The 21,104-nt window shown below is 40.5% G+C and overlaps 1 protein-coding gene across 2 annotated transcripts in view; it reads right to left on the reverse strand.

Annotated features, from left to right (window-relative positions):
- The window catches only part of nell2a (neural EGFL like 2a), a 98,532-nt gene that overhangs the window by 5,142 nt on the left and 72,286 nt on the right, over positions 1–21,104 (reverse strand). Inside the window, exons 16-18 of one of the 2 annotated variants that reach the window (XM_077517353.1) lie at positions 6,381–6,521; positions 2,979–3,172; positions 485–652 (exon numbers count right to left, since the gene is read on the reverse strand). In XM_077517353.1, the coding sequence (XP_077373479.1) occupies positions 485–652; positions 2,979–3,172; positions 6,381–6,521 (503 nt within the window). Of the gene's footprint in view, positions 1–484; positions 662–2,978; positions 3,173–6,380; positions 6,522–21,104 lie in introns of both variants that reach the window. The other variant, XM_077517352.1, reaches the window with a different exon arrangement.

The raw sequence follows: 21,104 nt of genomic DNA on the forward strand, positions 1-21,104 counted from the left end.
CGGCTTCCGGGTCAAGGAGAAACCAGCTTGCGAAAAACGGTTTACGGCCACATTTCATTTCCCGATTTGTGGTAAATAAACACATAATAGAACATCGGATAAAGGCCCGTTTCCCATTTTCATTTTTAATTCACAGAAGGAAAAACGAATGGCCGAAAAGTACACCGACCCAAACGCGCAAGCTTGTCGAGCACGAATCTCGGAGCCTCCCGCGCTCGCTCGTTATCTTCCGGTATCACGGTGACGCAATCAAAACGCGACAATCCGCCCACATCTCCACAACAACTTCTCGACACACCAAAGCGGATTTATTTTGATTTATTTTTCCCGCTCCCTCGACCTTTTGCTGGTTATCAAAACTGGAATTACTCCCCTTCACTTGTTTCTATGGGAACCAATCAACGAGCGGTTAACGCACACGACAGGTCGACGTCATCCGCGTGTCGCTGTGACGTGACGTGACGTGACGCGTGTCGCGGCTCACCAGGCAGCGGCACTGCTGGCAGTTGTCCACCCAGGTGTCGCCGCTGGCGTAGGTGAGCGCCCCGTTCTGGTGCAGGCACTGGCTGCTCGAGCGCGGGTCGCACTCGGGGCAGCAGAAGAGGTCGGCGTTGGGGTCGTCGCAGTCGCACACCATCCGGCGGCACGTCACCTGGCCCGCCTCAACAACACAACACGGAAGGAAGGAAGGAAGGAAGGAAGGAAGGAAGGAAGGAAGGAAGGAAGGAAGGAATACGCTACTTTATAAGACTCGAGTCAAAAAAAGTCGTTTCAGATTAGAGTTGGTCTTCATATTTGATTCCCAAAACATCATATTCAAGCATTTCAATATTTATTGTCATCATGCAAATAGATGTACAAGTGTCTCCTTTCAGTGCAGCCTATCAGTAAAATAGATAACAAAAACTATAAAATAGTCTTGTTCAACTGGATTGATTAAGCCAAAATGATATTCTGATGGTATGATAAGTGCGAGTAAAAATATTGCGGTATCACTCAATTATTCAAATTAAAGATCTAAAATTATCTTAAAAAAAACATGTAAATAAAACAGCATTTAGCACATAAATAAAAGTTACCATTCTTTTTGTTCTTTTAATTCTTCTTAGTAAGTCACGGTTTCCCATCACTGGTCAGCTATTTTTAGGACAGACCTGCGGGCCGCTCATGTTGTCCTTGGGCTAACTAGTACCTGCTGGTGCTATGTTTTTTATTTTTTATTTTTTATTTATTTATTTATTTTTAAATTACTAAAGGAGAATGCACATCATTCCTAAAGCATTTGTGTAACTGTAACGTGTCTCTTTTGTCGAACCTAAATGAAAGCAATAAACTTCAAAGAGCTGCTCGTTTACTCAACTCTGCAAGCAGCCAATCAGATTATGCCCTGCACAGAAAAGTGTTTGCGGTTATTGAAACCTTGACTTTTTAGAACCACAGTAAAAACGTCAAACCACTAATTGGCCTATGCCTACTTCCGATATTGACCATCAATATGGCTTGAGTTAAAACTAAATTAGACTCCATCTTTATCAAATATTATCAAAGCATCTCCTCCAACTGTTCCGCGTCCGCTCGTTTTTGACTCCTCTGCGATGTCCCGACCTTCTCGCCGCATCTCATCCTTGGGAATTCCAGCTGCGTCCGCCGGCCGTCTCGCAAACAATAACTTGTTTACGCCGCCTAATTTTGACGGGCAGCCCTCTCATCTGTGGAATCAATTAATACGACTGATTCCATTAGGGAGCCGCTCCTGCCCGTGCTGCTTTTGTCATCAAATGAATCATTTGCTGCTCGATCATTCGCCACCGACGCTAATCCGCCATAATCGCCTTCCACTCCCGCCAGACGTGGCGTTCGAGTCACTCACAAAACAGCGGAAAGTAAACATTCTTAAAAAACAACACTTTTTTTTTTTTTTTTCATTTTAGCTCTTTTGCAACAAGTAGCGCTAGAAGTTGAGCACATTAGTTTTGCCCCTCCCACTCACCTGAAACACATTTACATTTCAGCTTAAAAAAAAAAAAAAAAATATATATATATATATATATATATATATATATATATATATATATATATATATATATATATATATATATATATATATATATATAAATGTGATTGAATTCTATTAAGATAACAAATTTTTCACAGGTTGGAATTTGTGCCTTATCGTAGTGTTATTTGATTATATATATATTATATATTTCAGTTGTAATTAACTAGGTTAGGGTGATGAATACATGAAGGATACGCAGGTGAATATGAACCCAGTAGGCCTCTGAACGTCAATTAATGTAGCCCGGGTTTCAAAGCAAACATGGTGAAGCAGCATTTAGCTGCTATGCTGCATGCAAATGGAATCAGCTGTCAAATTAAGTGAAGTCAGCCGCAAGTATGAATGCTTTTAAATTCAAGTTTACAAACTATTTTCAAGTCGAATAAGGACACGCGGCATAAAAGCTGTTTTTGTATCGAAGACATTGAACGGAATGAAACAAAGGTGCACTAAGTGAGATGTCGCGTGACATTTTGCGAAGAAAGACGACCCGTTCTCAATTCAAAGCGCGTGCGTTGTCGCCTCTCTCGCCCGCACAAAGAGATGACGAACGGCAACCTTGCAGCTTTGAAGGCGACACAATTCGCAAACGTCGTTCCTTTTTTGTTGTTAAATGTCACTGATTGTTTCAGCGGTGAAGGACAAAAAAAAAAAATACGTTACAAGTTGGCATTTGCTGCTGATTGGCCCGGCGGGGGACGACGCATCATTCATGCTTCTTTGTTCAGACGGCGAGACGAGCGTTTGGCACGCGCACAATCAAACACTTCATGTCATTGCGCAAATACATGCAGGATTGGACATCATCCTGAATCGCAAGAATCAGCAAAAACTGATTGGACTCCCGTCCTGACAAAACAAAAACAAAAGCTCAACGCTTTTTTTTTTGTGGCCTGGTCCCGCTGGGCGTTTCCTTTACCTGGCAGGAGCAGACGGAGCAGCGGTCGCTGTCCAGCACCCAGATCTGCCCGCTGTGCTTGACCTTGGCGTCGTGGACGCAGTCGCCGGTGCAGTTGTGGCCGTGCGGGCAGCGGCAGTCGTAGCCGCCGTCCAGGTTGAAGCAAAGCGTGTCGTTGGCGCACGTGTTCCTGCCCGACTTGCACTCGTTGATGTCTGCTCGGGGCAAGGAAGGAAGAATTACATTACTCAGGGATTGTGTATCGTGCTGACATAAATATATATATATATATATATATATATATATATATATATATATATATCATGCGATATGCAATATAGTTGCTAAATATAGCGATATCAATATTATTGACATGTACCTAAAGAAATGCCTTTTTTTTCCATGCAGCAAAATAAGCAAACTCAATATATTCTTAGCTAATTAATTGTAACTACCTCTCAATAATGTTCAACTATTGGGATGGCAGTGCACATTTTAGTTAGCGGCTGACTGTTCAAATTTCCATAAAAGCATTCAATTCCACATGAAACTTAATGCATGTCTTTGCAATATGCATATTGCATGGACCAATATCGCGATATCAATATTTTTTCAAAATATTGTACAGCCCTATCATATATATATATATATATATATATATATATATATATATATATATATATATATATATATATATATATATATATATATATATATATAAATAATCGCATGACTTCTATAGTTAAGTCACGATTAATCACAAAATCTGTTTTTAATTAATTATTTTCCCTAAGTTTCATGCTCTTGTTAACATAAAAGTGGAAAAAAATGTTAAACTAATATAAATATGGCTGCACCTTTTAGTCATTGATACAGTAATTTCATAATAATTCATAAAATTGAACTTAAAATTAAAAAGATGTGCTGTACTGTAAAAACAAAAGTGTGATATTGATTTGTGTTGAGGTGATTTCTTTTTCTGCCACTAGATGGCATAATTGCATTTGTAAGACATTGGTGACAGCTCAGTGCGTTTTTATTTCTTTCTTTATCGATCTTTAACATGAAGTCACTTGTGAAATTCTGCACATTTTTAAAATTGTAAAATGCAACTTGACCCCAGTCTCCATAAATATATGCATTATTATTACATTTATTACTGCTAAATGTTATTACTTCTGCATTGCGACTGGAATTTCCCCGTACAGGCTTTTCAAGTAAGGGGCGGTCATTAACTCATTCACTCCCAAAAACGTATTTATACGTTTGTTTGTTGTTGTTTTTTTTAGGTTTTTGTATGCTAGAGTTTTTGTATGAAGGCTTTGATGGAGTTTCTGACCTGAAGCGGTCTCTTAAAGTGATGGTACTTATTACAATTAGGAAGGTGGCAGCAAAGTATAAGAGATCAACCAGGTCCATGTTGCAACAAGCTCTTTTTCCCAGTATTTTCAACAGGTTTGTGAATAATGATGAAACTTAGCTAATTCTAATGCTAATTGCTACAAAACATAAAAACAGATAAAGAAAAAAAATATACTGTATTTTTATTTATTTATTTTTTTCCCTGATGAAAGAAGAGACATTTTTCTTTTGGTTGGTTCCATGTTTTGATAGCAATAGAACATGAAAATGGCTGGGAGTGAATGAGTTAATCAAATTTGTGGCGTTAAAGGAACTTCAACTCAAAATTAGCGCACTAACTTTGACACCCCTAAGATATAAACACACGCACATATGCGTGTAAGCAGTTGCAAAAGAAAGATAACTCCAAGTGTCCCAATACTTTTGCCCGTGAAGTAACCCACTTTTGTGTTAAAAAGCTTGTTTTCCCTTTGACGTGTCCCCCCCCCCCCCCTGAACTCAAAGTGACAGAGGCAGGATGGGGTCAAGTAGCGGCTCGACGCCAGCACTGTTGTTACAGGGAAGGCTCGCATGTTCGTCAAGAACGCTGGGCTGCCTCTTGACAGCTGACACGTCTTTAGACAGACTGGAAAAGGAGCAATTTGGGGCGTTACGGGTGACTGACTTCAGAAAGAAAAGGCTTTCAAGGGGACATATGATGAGGAATTGTTTGGTTTTTATATTATTGTTTGTATTTGACAAGTATGTGCGGCACATTCTTGAATATTTGGCTTAATGTTGATGAGATGGGTGGACGGGGCACAAAGTCAAATCAAATCAAATGTAAATGTTACAGTCAAATTATCCACTGGCGATAAAGCTGCATTGGAATTTTGTTGGGCATACAGATTAGCATTAGCTTTTTTTTTTTTTTCTTTTTTTTTTTTTTTAAGAATAATAATAAAAAAAATAATGAAAAATAATAAGAAAAATAAGTAATAAAAAAAGATTAACATTAGCTTTTTTAAAGAATAATAAAAATAATAATAATAAAAAAATAAGTAAAAAATAATAATAATAAAAAAAGATTAGCATTAGCTAATGGTGCTAGCGTCTGATTAACGGGAAGAATTGCCGCAGAAAATGAGTCAAGTTCAGGTAATTGGTGCAAAAATTATTTATTTACGACAAAAAAAAATGGTTCTTTTGTCTATGACAGCAACATATACTCAAGAGACTGAACTAGTGCTGTCACTATCGAATAGTTTTAGAATCGATTAATCTAGCGATTATTCAATCGATTCATTGACGAAATCAGATTTTGTATTACATAAAAGTGTAAAACAAAAGAATTTCTTTTTTACTTGATTATTGTTTCTTAATTTCTTAACCAGTGATTGGTGGTTATTTCATACTTCTTATTTGTATATAAACAATTACTCAAATATTAACTCATTCACTCACAGCCATTTTCGCTGAAGCAACCGGGCTATTTACTGGATTTTGACTGATTTTGCAAGGCCCACAGAATATTGTGTTCTATTGCTATAAAAACATGGAACCTACCAAAAGAAAGATGAGTCTTTTCTTTCATCAGGAAAAAAAACTATATTTTCTATCTGTTTCCGTTTTGCAGCAATTAGCATTAGAATATAGCTCGGTTCCATCATACGCAAATCTGTTTAAAACAGTGGCGAAAACAGCTTGCTGCAACATGGCCCTGGTTGATCTCGTATACTCTGCTGCCACCTGCTGGCTGTTTTTGTAATAACTACCATTGCTTCAAGCACTCTCTTCAGTTCAGTGTTTGCATCAAAAGCATTCTGTATGCTCAAACATAAAAAAAAAACATTGGAAAAAAAATGTGTAAATACTACTGAAAGGTTGGGTTGATTATATTTTGACAAATTGCTGTCACAGGTGTGTTATTAAATGAGAAGTATTTGAAAACCTTTCAACCTGAGGAGAATCAATATTGGTTAAAAAGAGTCGCCGACATTGACCTCATCTCATCTCGATCACGTCTCTTGAATGGAGGCGCCATTGGTGGCGCGTTGACACGTTTGCTCGTCGCCTACTCACCGACGCACGACTCTCCGTTGGCAGAAAACAAGCCGTTGTCATGGTAGCCGTCGCGGCACTCGCAGTGGTACCAGCCGGGCAAGTTGACACAAGTGGATTTACTATCGCACTCCACAAAGCCGTCCGCACACTCGTCGATATCTGAGGGGGGAAAGACGAGAGTTGAAGAAAGACACATAAAAAAAAAAAAAATTGTATTCCTTACAACCGAGAGCCATCTTCAGTTATCGAGCCGCTCGCTATTTGATGGCGCGACGTGTCTCGCATTTGATTGAATTTCATCGCATTGATTAAAGCGCAGCTGCATTGTTGCGAAAGTAGGACGCGCGCGCCGATACGAGATGGCGACTAATGAATCGAACGCTGCGTGAGGCCAAAGATGGAAGCAGTCACAATTGTCAACATGAGTACAGTGGAATGCGTACAAACGGAAAGAAAATACAACTCAAAGCTTCTTTATGAGTAATGTAACGCAAGGCTTTGTTGTTGTTGTTTTTTTTAGTCCTTTTCACACTGCACTTAGCAAACGTTAATTGTGTGATGCACAAGGCGGGCATTTGCCATGGTGGTGTCGCACCTCGAATTGAGGAACGGCTCCGCGATGACGTCAGACAGGACAGCCAATAGGAGAAGGCTTGGCAGAGTGATTTCAGAGTGCGAAGAGCAATAATCCACCAGGAATCCATATCACTTCCTGTTAAGCCGCTAAGCAACCACTTCCAAATATGGGCACGCGCCGTCGTCCCCATGCCCTGCCCGATGATGACGAACACCAAGAAAAGTAAGTGCAGTGTGAAAAGGCCTCAACACTACTGGCGTTTTTTTTGGGTTTTTTTTTTGCACGGATCTCTCAAAAGAAAAATGAGGTTCTTATGCAGAAGTACTTGTGTGATAAATGAAACGTTGCTGCTACTAAATCAAAAAGATGTGACAAGAAAGAGACAAATAAAAATGAGCTCAAGATAAATCGAAAGGGAAAAAAAAAAATCTTGAAGGGATGGCCACCAAGTGGAAAGGAGGAAAAAAAAAGACAACTTTTCTCCAAGTGGAACTTTGTGCAACAGTACATGCAATAATTCATCCATCCATCCATCCATCCATTTTCCTCACCGCTCTGGCCGCATCATCAAATATGATATGGAACAAATTAAGTGGTTTTCCTAATGTTGACTCATTTTCAATAATATTCACCTCAAGAAAAAACAAAACCGAGCAGCAGCAAGGTAAAAATAAACACAGACGACAACGCTGTGACACCGGCCGACATTTAATTCAACTAAAGGCCCACGTGACACGTGAGGGGGGTCGAGGGGGGGTGAGGGGGGTGCTGGCGAAAGCCAACAGGCTCAGACATGTGTGCCGATTAAACGTGTCTGCACAGCTGGCTTTTTTTGTTTTTGTTTGAATAATTGTTCACCATGCATGATGCCCTCCCTCCTCTCGTTATAATAACGGCACTGTGTGGCATGTGACCTTCTCCGCGACGAACCCCCCCACTCCTGCCGAGGTCCCCCGCCGCCCAGCCGCTAATGGGATTAAGATGAATTGGCTAATGAGCTCTCAGCCTTTTAATAGAATTTCTGCAGCAGATTAAGTGTTGATCAAATGTGTCGCAGATTAAGACGTTATCTGGTTCAAAGTAGTGCAGGGATTGTTGGTTCTGCTCAATGTAAACCGTAAAAATTGCACACACCTCCGGAAGAATCGAAAGCCGCAAGCGCATTACCTCATCCTCGTCTCGCTACTTCATCTATTTATATCGCTTAGCGGTGTTTAAAAATATGCAAATGAGATTATTTTCAACCCGTCGCGGGGTTACACCTGCTCCAAAAAGCCTCGTCATTTTCTCTTTCGTCTGCGCGAGGCTCGTCGGTTACAATTAGCGCGAGACCTCGTCGACTCGCTCAAGCGCGCGCCGCGTTTTCCGGGGACCTCACGAACTACGAACCCGAGTCCTCAGTACTGGGAGGCGGACGTGCTAACCACTCAACTACCGTGCTGCACTACTATTATTATTATTTAATCTATTTTTTATGTTCGATACCACTTTTTTTTTACAGACCGATACATTACCTTCAGTATGCACCGATACCAATACTTTGTATCAGTACTCGCCCATCCCTAATTATAATAACAACAGTCATAATAATAATAATAATAATAATAATAAATAGATTAAATAATAACAACAATAATAATAATAATAACAACCATAATAATAATAATAATAATTATTATTATTACTATAATAATAATAATTATTATTATTATTATTTAATCTATTTATCATTATTATTATTATTATTATTATTATTAGTGATGTTCGATACCACTTTTTTTCAGACCGATACCAATACGAGTACTCAAATCTTCAGTATTCACTGATACCAATACCTCGTATCGGTACTCGCTGATACATAATAATAATAATAATAATAATAATAATAACAACAACAACAACAACAACAACAACAACAACAACAACAACAACAACAACAACAACAACAACAACAACAACAACAGGGCGGCACGGTAGTCGAGTGGTTAGCACGTCCGCTTCCCAGTTCTGAGGTCTCCGGTTCGAGTCCAGGCTCGGACCTTCCTGGGTGGAGTTTGCATGTTCTCCCCGTGCCTGCGTGGGTCTTCTCCGGGTACTCCGGTCTCCTCCCACATTCCAAAGACATGCATGGCAGGTTAATTGGGTGCTCCGATTTGTTCCTTGGTGTGCTTGTGAGTGTGGATGGTTGTTCGTCTCTGTGTGCCCTGCGATTGGCTGGCAACCAGTCCAGGGTGTCCTCCGCCTACTGCCCAGAGCCAGCTGAGATAGGCACCAGCAGCTCCCGCGACCCTTGTGAGGAATAAGCGGTCAAGAAAATGGATGGATGGATGGATAACAACAACAACAACTAGTATTATTATTATTATTATTATTATTATTATTATCATCATCATTATTATTATTCCTGCTGTGCTAAAGAAAAAACAAGGGCAGATTTGGAATCAGCACACAAAAATCATATAGAATAGTTTACTTCTGCATCTCTGATTAAAAGGAGTAAACACTTGTTGACCAGTGCAATTAAAACTTTCCTGAGGTTTGGCGCCATATTGTGGCATCTTAGGGCATTTCAGAAAGAAACAGAACTACGAATAGATTATTTTCCCGGCGAATAGCTGGTTGATTCCAAACAAGCAAGGATATGATATGTGTGTTGTATTGCGAGTGAAAAGAGGTCACGGCTAACGTAAGAACGGAATGACAGCGATGTGGATGGATGGCGGCTTGCCAAAGTCGTCCGTCTTGCGCTTATGGCGAACGTCGGCGCGGCAACGGCCGCTCCATTACGACAGCTTCTCCCAGGATGAAGCCAAAAACACAGAGCGGACGCTCGTTTGTCTTTGTGCTCGCTTTCCTGCGTGTTTCCCTTTTACCTCAGCTGTCTGTCATTGTCACGCTGGCGGCAAAAAACAGTCATCACCTTTGCTGAACCCTGCAGTTTGCCTTGAGGAGTAAAAAAAAAAAAAAAGAAGGCCGCTTGAAGTTTTATCTCGCCCTTTCATCGTCCTGGCATGACTTTGTGGTCCTTTTCTTTTCCTGGGATGCTCGAAGATTTCCTTTCTTGCTCTCCGTGCTTTGATTGGCAGATCGACGCGCGGCTGCACTGCAACATTCTGCGCACGACTCATGACGTTCACTCGCCTGATTTTCATTGCCACAGTTGGAACACCTGATAATCCTGATAAGGCTCCAGCGGGAATGACAACAATTGTGGATTGCATCGGAAACGCTCGCTCATCTGCCGCTTCCGAGTCGGATTTGACTACAAATGGATAGTCAGATATCATTTGAAATGGCCGAAGAAAGTCAAATGATAACGTTTCTTTGCCAAACTAGACTAAGTGCAATTTCTGAAGAAATTGCGTGGGAATGCTGAAAGCTGAATGCTAATTGAAGGATAACTTATGCGAAAATTACAAAGTAATTAATTAGTAATTACTACTACTACTAGTAGTAGTAGTAATAGTAGCATTACTAGTAACTAGTAATTACTAGTAGAAGTAATAGTCGTAGTAGTAGTAGTAGTAGTAGTAATAATAGAAGTAGTAGTATTACTAGTAACTAGTAATTACTAATAATAGTAATGAATGTGTCATTTAACATTAAATTGAATGCAATTAATATAACGTGCGTTAATCGAATGATAATGAAAGATAAATTGTGTGGAAATTACAAATGATCAATTGTAGATGAATCATAAATGCAAAGTTGAAATGCAACCAGGTGGGATTCGAACCCTCGCCTGCTGTTTACTGGTCACAGGTCCGCTTCAGTAGTCTACCCATTGAACTACATTTATTTTCCCTTTACGAGGATTTTAAGTTCCCTTTTGAACACTATCATCACTGTGCCATAAAAAATAAACACATTTATGGCTTGTACCGTTTTCCCAGTTTCAAGATTTCCACCACTACCATCTTATATTTTGATTTGGCACACACTCCTTAAATCTTGGAAAAGGTCTGAAAGTCTTAAATGTTGCTTCCTTAGTATAACTGTACAACAATGTTTATCTGTCAGTGCTGTAGTATTCAGTACTTAATTAAATGCTTGCGTACTCTTTTAGCTGTGATAACACAGAGCTGTGCGGCGACTGATAGCGGAGTCCGACATCTGCGCATAAGGATTTGCGTTTCAGGCTCCTCTTCAGGAACCACGCGTGTAACTCAATTTGTTCTGCGCCTTAAGATGATTGGTTAAATATTTGAGGAGTCTCTTCATGGAGAGCGAAGACCTGACACCGGCTCAAATACACCCCCGACAGTACATCAAGACTTCATCTGATTTTTTTTATTTTTACGTTTCAAAGTGTAGACGACCCCATGATGAGGAAAAGATGGCCATGTTTTGTTTTGTTTTTTTTGCCGCTCTTATGTGTGTGTGACCAACACAGCAGAGGATCAGTCTCTGGCCAAAACCTAGTGTAGTTCCACGACTGACCTGTGAGAGGCAGCATTGTGCCACAGGACTTGATGAAAAAGAAGAAGACAGCACAACCAGTTGCTACTTTATTTGTGCCTCTTCCATTGTAAATATTGGACGGACCATTTTCTAAGCAGATTGAGTAGGGAGGGGGGAAAAAAAAACAGAACACACCACACGATAATCATTCAGGATAATCTTAAAAAAAAAAATACATAAAAATAAAATACGATAATTGGGCCTTTGCCGATTTTTATGGGAAATGAAGAACAATGCGCATCCACAATAATTGGCAGAATTTTTCACTTATTTGTGGATTTTTGTGCTCTTTCGGTAATACTCAACAATTTCACAAGATGGCGCCAAGTGCCTGGCTCGTAGTAAAGTAATAAGATATGCTAGCTGAAACTACAATTTTCCTTTCCTCTGAAACACTGTTTAAGGCAGTGGTTATTAACCCCTTCAGACCTGTATTTTTTCTGCTCGGCATTTTTTGTTGTAGTTTTTTACTGAATTTGACTATTTTTCTACATGGCTATAATGTGTTGTAAACTTACCAAGCTTATGGTATATGTAACGTTCTTAACATGAACATCGTGCAGATCAACATGCAATTGTGATCAGTTAGCTAGGATCCAATCATGAACCACAAGTGTTGAAAACTGCAGAGGCTCCCGAATTGAACCCTGCGGAACACCATACGTTCCATTAAATGTGAATTTATATTGTACATATTTGTCCATTCATAATTTGATATAGCCAATTATTATGAGGCTATTCTTTGGACCCGGAACGTAAAATGTGCGCATGGAAAGTGAAAAGTAAGTAAAGTGAGAACAGCTCAGAGAGCGAACGTGTCACGGCGGTGGAGCAGCAGGTTGCTCTGGGCGAAACGACAGCCCCCCCGCCATCAGCGACATCTCATTAAGACGCGCTCATTACGAGTGATAGATGGATCCTTTTGTAAGGCCGTTACTAAATAAATAATGAATACATAATTACTGCGCTTCAACAAGCCACTTGAGCTTTAAACAGTCCCCACAAGGCCTTGGGAAGGGGAAGGTGTTGAAATATTCACGCGCCAGGTGGGAAGGTGGCAGCTGGGATGTTTTCATCTGGCGCGACACGTGATGTGAAAAGTATACGCGCCGCGTTCCCTTCTGACAAACCCGCACTTGTAATCGCACGGTCGCGTTGGGACTTGTGAATGGAATGCAAATGACATGCTGCCCTCAAAGACTCATTAACACAAAATGGCCTCCTTCTTTTACTTAACTTTTAATATCGTATTAGTTTCTGTGCCCTCGACCTCATATTACCCCCGTTTATTCGATATCCCCCAATGCTGACGGAAATTTTGGACAAAAAAATGAATTGCAACTTTACCACCCAGAACCAAAAACTTACTTGTGGGTTCAATCCCAAGCTAGTATCCTGGCGCGAGATACTGAACCCCCAGTTGCTCCTGATGATGCGTCATCAGTTGGTGAATGGGCAGTCAGAATGTAAGGTGGAAAAGCGCAAAATAACTGAGGTACTAGTTACCATACAACCAACGCAAATTTGTCTCATGAAATTCTGCTAGCTAAACGCTAACACGCGATGCAAAATGCCAGAGTTATGCTAGCAAACCGAGCAACGTTGCAGTGATTATCTACCTTTAAACAACTTATATTTGAACACAAGTAGTAGCAACACAAACAAAATAATAACACTGGAAATGTTTTATATATATATATATATATATATATATATATATATATATATATATATATATATATATATATATATATATATATATATATATATATGTATATGAAAGCTAAGGGAAATTACATGTAACAACTAGACTAAGTGCAATTTCTGGAGAAATTGCGTGGGAATGCTGAAAGCTAATGAAACATTTCCCGAGCGAGATGTGCTAAGCAGTATCAGAGAGCTGGTAATAACGAGACGCTTTATGTATGGAAGTGGGCGTGGATTGTGAGACATGGAAAAAGTTCAATGTCAGTCCCATTGAAAATGAATGGGGAAAAGTTGATATTTAACGTTAAATTGTGCAAGTACTGTAAGTTATGTGGAATCGGATGATATATACCCAAGATGGCGTGAATTTTTGAAACAAGTTGAAATTTGAACAGTGTAAATCTGAGATATTATGTGGGAGTTTTTGCACAGCAAAAAAAGTGTGGAGAATAAAATGTGCCTGAAATAATAATAAAGAATATGAATAGCAATTGTGGGAATGCTGAAAAGCATTACAACAATTATAAAATTAACAAAAGGTCAAACAGTCATTTGATAACTGCAGTTTATTTTACTTTGCTACATAAATAATTTAATCCAACTTACACTCAACAAGCACTCTGTATATAAACAATAAAACCTACACTAAAACTAATAAAACTAAACTAAAATGAAACATTTTCGGAAAAATAAAAATTAATAATTAAAAAAAAACGACCAAACTTGCTCTTAAAACTAATTAAAACTGAATAAAAAAGTAAAATCAAATCAAAACAAAGTAACATTAACTACTGAGAGAAATCCAAATTGAAGACAGCTAGGATGACCTCCAGCCCATCCGCGACCCTAGTGAGGATAAGCGGTTTCGAAAATGGATGCATATCCTAATCCTGATGCATATGAAGCATAACAGTACAACACACAAGTCATATATTCTTTATCCTCTGTGAAAAACAACAAATATCATTGCAGCTTAGTGCCGGTCTTCCTCTGTGTTTACTTATCAAATATATGTATATAATAATAATAATATGTCTGCTTGTATAACAATTCGCCCCTGGTGGCCACAAAAAAAAAAGAAAAAGAAAAAACACAGCACAATGCATCAAAGTCAGTTATGGAGCTTCATTTAGACAAAAGTAGTGCTTGTCAAGTCCGCCATCCTCATGATGACAAATGCTCCATACAGCTGACGCGAGGCGTTCACAGCGCTCATCTGCGTGCTTTTGCCAAATGGACAGTTCCAGCTGATGACGAGTGCTGCTCAAAGCTTGACAAACCTCCAAGAGTGAGTAGGAGGTGCAACGTCTGCGCCAAAATCACAGCGCGTACGTGACATTTGCGGCTCTCGTCTCGCCTCCCCTTTCAAATCCGAACAAACTAAATAAAAGCCGTTCGGGCGCTGCTGATCAAAAAGTGTCTTGGGCGGCGGCAAAGATGAAAGACGCTCGTCCGTCGCCTGTGATCTTCCTGCTATACGGTTGCGACCTCCCGCAAGGCTCGCGAGAGGCCCGATGGGGACGCCGCTCGTTATTTGTTCCAAGCGACCGTCTCAAAAAGCACCTTGGAAGTACATCGCTCATAAAACGCGGAGAACACTTCACGTTTTTTACGAGCTCCTCCACTTATCTTGATGAGGGCGACCAAAACGCTTCAAATGTGCAGGCCGGCCCACTGGCGCGCGCAAAAAAAATAAAAATAAAATGCTCATGTTCAAGAAAAGTGCTGATTTCAAACTTTTCTCTTCCAACGTTTGGATGTCGGCTTTGATTGTGTCGTGTGTGATAAATCACAAGGTATGTCATTTTGGGGACATGGTGGTCGAAATGAAATCAGTACATTGCAACTTTTTTTGCACGTAAAATTGAAATACTAAATTGTGATTACACAAACAAAAAGAAAAAAACTAGAATATGCAATAGAGACAAATACGGCACAACATGGTGAGTTTCAAACACCAGAAAGATTTTGAATAATAGTTGCGATTTTTTTTCTTTACAAACTTGTACTTTTTAGCCTAAATCTTTTTTGTTGCCATATGCTATCGTTGCTACATTGAATAAGAATGACTTAACGTTGATATGTTTTCTTACCAGGTTCTGGAATTACATGGAATCAAGTGTTTATCTGTTCCCAAAACTTTACAGTTAATAATTTGTGACACTTAACTCATTGACTGCCATTGACGGAAAAAGACGTCAAATAATGCATTTTTGCTGGGCTGGCAGTGAATGTGTTAAACACAATGTGCCAATATATTTTGTGATTATATTGCAGCATCCTTTTTTCCATTTTTCTTTTTTTAAGGCAAATTTTGCTTAAAAATCCGTCAATTTTGGTTACATCTCATCATAACTCATTGACTGCCATTGACGGAAAAAGACTTCAAATAATGCATTTCTGCTGGGCTGGCAGTAAATGTGTTAAGTGGTTATTGCCAATTCATGCCTCCATATAACATGCATCGTGATCTGTTTTTCATTTATGGCAACAGTAAACAAAGTGTTTGCAAAAGAGTCTATGTGAAAAGGTCCTTTTCAACACTTAAGACAAATACCTGCCTAAATACAGCAAAAAGGGAATTTAGGTCAAACTTACCGCGACATGTTAACTCAGGTTCGATGTGGAATTTTTATATGCCAAACGTCCGTTTGTTTCGGCAGACAGGTAAGACACCGCATTATAAAGCGGTTATTCCGCACGGCGTGTAGGGGAAACATACTAATTATATGAGGCTGAGGGTGTTCGGCTTCGTCCTCTCCCGCATGCTATTTTCCAAATGTCGCTAACGCTAACGCTAAATGCTGCCTGTGGTCATGTGACTGCATTGTTACGTCTGATTGGTAGAATGTTAAGGGAAGGAGTCGTCATGTGATTATTGTTGCTATGTTTGATTGGTGAAACGCCGTCATGTGGCAGAACCGCTGTTGGCGTCTCTGGTAAATATAATGAACGAAAAAAGGAGAGAGAGAAAAAAAAAGTAACGACTTTAGTGTAGCCAAATATAGCGGAGTAAGAGTAGCGATCCGTTGTCACACATCTACTCAAGTAAAAGTAAAAAGTATTGTGTGGTAAAACTACTCTTAGAAGTACATTTAAAAAATAAAAAAAAAGTTACTCAAGTACATGTAACGGAGTAAATGTAACTCGTTACTACCCACCTCTGCATATAGGTCACATTGCCGCGGTGCAATACTGACTGGGCGGCGCGTTTGGGGGCACGCGGTACATGGCGTACATTTATATCCATAACTCAAGTGTGTGTGAGTGTGCCTCTGCTGCGCCATACATAATTCATGAGGCGTCACACTTCTCCACTAGCTGGCGACTTGTCTGTCAGCAACACACGCACACACATAATGGTAACGACAAGTCACACAAACGCGACAATTCAAACACACATGAGCACCCTTACGCATAATTACACAAACAAAACACACGGTAGAACAATCCGAAATGGCAACTGCTACAAGGTGAGCGTCGTCATTTCCCCGCCCCGCCCAGTCCCCCCGCCCCAGCAGTTAAGCTGGTCCGTGTTTTATGACGGGCCGTCAGTCTGCAGCGGGACGAATCTCGGGGGAGGCTTCTAAAAGCTGCCAGGCTTCTGAGAAGAAGAAGAAGAAGAACGAGAAGGAGGGAGCGGCTGCGCAGTGAAAGCATTTCCATGTTCATCCACCCGGCGCCGCCCTTCCTGCAAGCGGCGCCCGCACGCGGGTGGAAACCGGCATAAACCCGCGGGTCCGTCACTCTGCGGAATTCTCATTCTGTCACATGCGGAAACGTCTCTGTCCGCTCCGTTTCACTTCGGCTCCGTTCTCCTTTACTCTTAGCGTACGTCTCCATCTTGGACTCAAATGCTGCATTCGAGGATGGTCGGAAGTCGGATATATACGAGTTGTTTTTTTCCCCCAGTGCCGACCTGAAAGCGTTTGAGGCGAAAGTAAACAAACAAAATGGCGCATAGTGATAATTTTTTTTTTTTTTTTTTATTTTGGTCCTCAAAACTCATTTTGACCTCCATCAAATTTGCCTTTTCGCAATTTTGCTTCATTTATTGTTTTAATCTTAATTCATAAGCATTCCATACCAGTTCACCGTATAATTCATGCCGGGAGATAGCGGCATACTGTCACGTACGTTGTGTTCCGTCCGGTTATGTTGAATATTTATGAATGAAGAAAGCTGTTTCCAAGTGTTTCCAAATGTTCTGGAGTTGGATCACAAAACGCAGACCCAAATAAGATTTTAACTATTTATTCACATAACATCGAGAGGCGTAGCACACACTTGACTAGACGAGAAACAACGAGAATGCATCGAGACTCACGAGCCGCCAAGCCCCCTTGGGCTGTGGAGATGCACAGAGGAACCGAGGTAATAATCCGACGAACACACACTTCTCGGTTTGGCTTAAACAGACAGTGAATTGATCGGATTGGCTGTGGCTAGACATGTGGGTAACAGGGCTGACATGGAATTATCTGATTGGCTGTTGACCAACTAAAGAGATTAAATATTCTTGACATCACATAGCTCCTGACATCACATAGCGTTTTTCCAGTTGAAACCAGATGATGGTTACATCAGTTCAAAACAGACGACGCTTGACCTCACGGTCATGACCCACACATGACCCAGTCATGACACCAAAGGGGTCGCCATTGTAGAGTGACGTCACTTGTAGTCCGTCGGTGAAGTCAGTTTTTTCCTACTTCGCAAGTGGAATTTTCCAAGTTCGAGGGGGCGTTCCCGTACACACTTCCTGGTTTGAAATCGGAAAAGTCCGACTTCCGACCATCCTCAAATGTAGCCCAGTCAATGGCCCTAGTTGATCTCCTTTGCTCTGCTGCCACCTACTGGCCGTTTTCACAATAACTACCATTTCTTCAACCGTTCTTTGCAGTTGTGAGGCTGCATCAAAGCCTTCTCTATATTCTAGCATAAAAAAAAACATACAAACATATAAATACGTCTTTGGGATACTTAAAACATGTAAAATCGAACGTATTTATAGGTCTTTGAGAGCAAATGAGTTTTAAAAAAATGGAATTCATTCATAGTGACTGGTGACTAATGCCTGTAGTAACTCAGAGCGCCTCTAGGGCCACCATGTCTATTTTTAATAAAGCAAATGGCGGAAAAAAAAAAACCTCAGCACTTCAGCAGAATTATAGTCGACTACAAAAAAAAAAAAAAAAAAAATCTTCAGCTGTTCAACTGCTCCTGCTCACCCTACGAAAGCACGTCAAATAAATAAATACAGAATGACTCAAAAGGCCAACAGAAGGACTCGCCTCTTACGAAGAAATTGCGGGGCGAGCCAGCATTGAATATATTTCAGATCTCAGTAAATAGAGTGCAGGAATCTAGACGATGCATCACTCCTCCCTCACTGGGAGCTGCTGTCAAGAAGAGACAGTTAAAAAAAAAAAACCCTCAATGGAACTAAATTGTGCCAGAGGCTCATGTTGTCCCCGGTGGTGCTACTGGTGGTGGTCCAGGACATTAAAAAGCAGCAAAATAATAGCGCACATGGGGACGCTCGCTGTCACGCTCGCTGTCACGGAGCTGACTCGGATCAACGCGAGGACAAATAAGACGTACAAGCAGCGTGTTGCGCAGGCAAACATGTCGCCTCGGGCGCCACGAGAAGCTTCGGCCTGTTCAAATGCACAATTGTTGCTTTGGTTTTTAGGCGCATTCTCTTTGTAGTCTTGAGTAATTGAATTTGTGTCGTATTTAAAACGTTTTTCGGTCTATGATTTAAAAAAAATAAGAAGAATTAAACGAACCGTAGCTTTAAGTGTGTAAAATAATGACATCCAGGACGATTCCACTGTACAAGGACTGCTTGTGAAGTTACAAATTTTATTTTATTTTATTTTATTTTTTATTTTATGATTAACTGTTTGACCGCCAAAAACGTTTAATCACGATTAATAAAATCACGATGTATGCCGCCATAAACCTTAAATGACGTTTTTTTTTGTTTTGTTTTGTTTTATTCAATGGGCAGTGTAACATCTAAGTGCAGCGCTGCCTGGTCAGTGGGTTATAGAATCAAAAACACTCACTAAATATGGCCACCAGATGGCAGCATTGTATCTCTTCAATGGCCTGCCAAATTACAATGAAACATAATGAAATCTGATGAAATAGAATGTTTTCAAGGATGACCTAAATGATTACTTTTTGATAATGTGTGGCAGTAAAAGAGTTAATTAGTCGGACATTACATTTTTTTTTTTTACTTTACAAAATCATCTCGCGGGCCGGATTAAACCCCTTTGCGGGCCTGATCCGGTCTTATTGGTAATAAATGGCTTTAACTCCTAACTGGTAAGTGGCATATATTTTTACAAATATCTTGAATTCAATTTGTGAGTCCACATGTTAACCACATTTTGATATGTTTTCCTTTCCACTAAACTGTGTTGGTTTTTAAAAGTCCAAACCCGCACAAAAACAACTCCATCGCCCGTCCCACGTCGTTTTACACGACGTCCAAATTGCCGATTGCGTGACGTGTTGCTAAAAGCTCCGCTGAGTAACTCGCGGAAAAAAACACGTTAATAAAGCTGTCAAATAGAGAGCCTAATATTTCCCCCCGAGAGTGCGCAAGTTGTTGAGCGGATGCTGGGGAAAATTACACCCTTTATAAAGCTTTGTTTTTCCCTGGGTGTGAGCGGTAGCTTAAAACTGTCCAGCTCTGACTGACTGATGTAAAAACTAATTAGCCGTCGCTGCGGAACAGAATCGTCGTCAACAAAACTGCCCGACAAAGAATAGAAGTGGCCGTTTGAAGGACGGCGCATCAAGTGTAAACGGAGCTAAAAAGAAAGGACAAAGACAGACTTGTCGGACTTCCTCCGAGCAGCACAGGGAGAAAATTCATTTACTTTAAGACGGGCAGTAAAAAAAAAAAAAAAAAGGAACGCCTCATAAAAAAAAAGGGGCCTTTATGTGCAATCAATACCCCGCGCAATGAGTCGGGCCGAGAAGCCGGCTTCCCTTCACTCAAGTGCGGAGGGAAGCGTCATGACTTGACTTTCTATTAACGCCGCCGTTTGTCTCTTGAAGGACATTCGGCCAGAGGTTGAAATGGGATCTGGGAAAGCAACTGATTAGACGCAGCCGCCGAGATGAGATTCGCTCGCTTGCACGCCGGGTGGAAAGAAGAAGCAGCGCGCGGCTCATTTGCTGAGGGGATGCGTCTTCACGGTGGAGACGACTTACTGTGTTGATTACAGCGTGGTGGCGGGTGGCTGTTTTTTTGTTGTTGTTGTACACCACGAACGTAATGCTCGCTCCTTTTCCTCCAATACCAACCTGCCGTCTATCAGACAGCAAGTGTGGTGGCATGTTGCCTACTTTAATATACTGCAAAAACCTGACAAATTTTGAAAACGTGGATCGAGATCAGGGGTGGGTGAATTCGGTCCTCGGGGGCCGGAATCCTGCAGGTTTTGGAGGTTTCTCTCGTCCAACACATTGTTTTCAGGCTTATGCAGAGCTCGCTGACGAGCTGATTATATATCAGCTGTGTTAAGAGACGGGAAACCTCCAAAACCTGCAGGACTCCGGCACTCGAGGACCGAGTTTGCCCACCCCTGATCTAGATCCACGTTTTCAAAATTTGTCAGGTTTTTGCAGTATATTAAAGACCCCAAAAAGCAATTTGGTAATACACCGGGACATGTAAAAAAAAAAAAATGTTCAGAACTATGATCATTTTATACAGTTTTGAGCATTTTTATGAGGCATGAAAGCATATAATAAAACGATGAAACAAATGTTCAATCATTCCGACAAATGTTTTCATGCATTTCGTACAGACTTGAAATGTCCCCCTGATAGGTTCCCACCACCGCTGCACTAAACGATTGATGAATATGATGAATAAAAATACCGTGTATACATATATATATATATATATATATATATATATATAAAAATCATGCATACTAATCATAGCAAAAAGGCATCCATGTTTGCAC

The sequence above is a fragment of the Festucalex cinctus genome, chromosome 3 (assembly GCF_051991245.1).
Source record: "Festucalex cinctus isolate MCC-2025b chromosome 3, RoL_Fcin_1.0, whole genome shotgun sequence".
Lineage (NCBI taxonomy): Eukaryota > Metazoa > Chordata > Actinopteri > Syngnathiformes > Syngnathidae > Festucalex > Festucalex cinctus.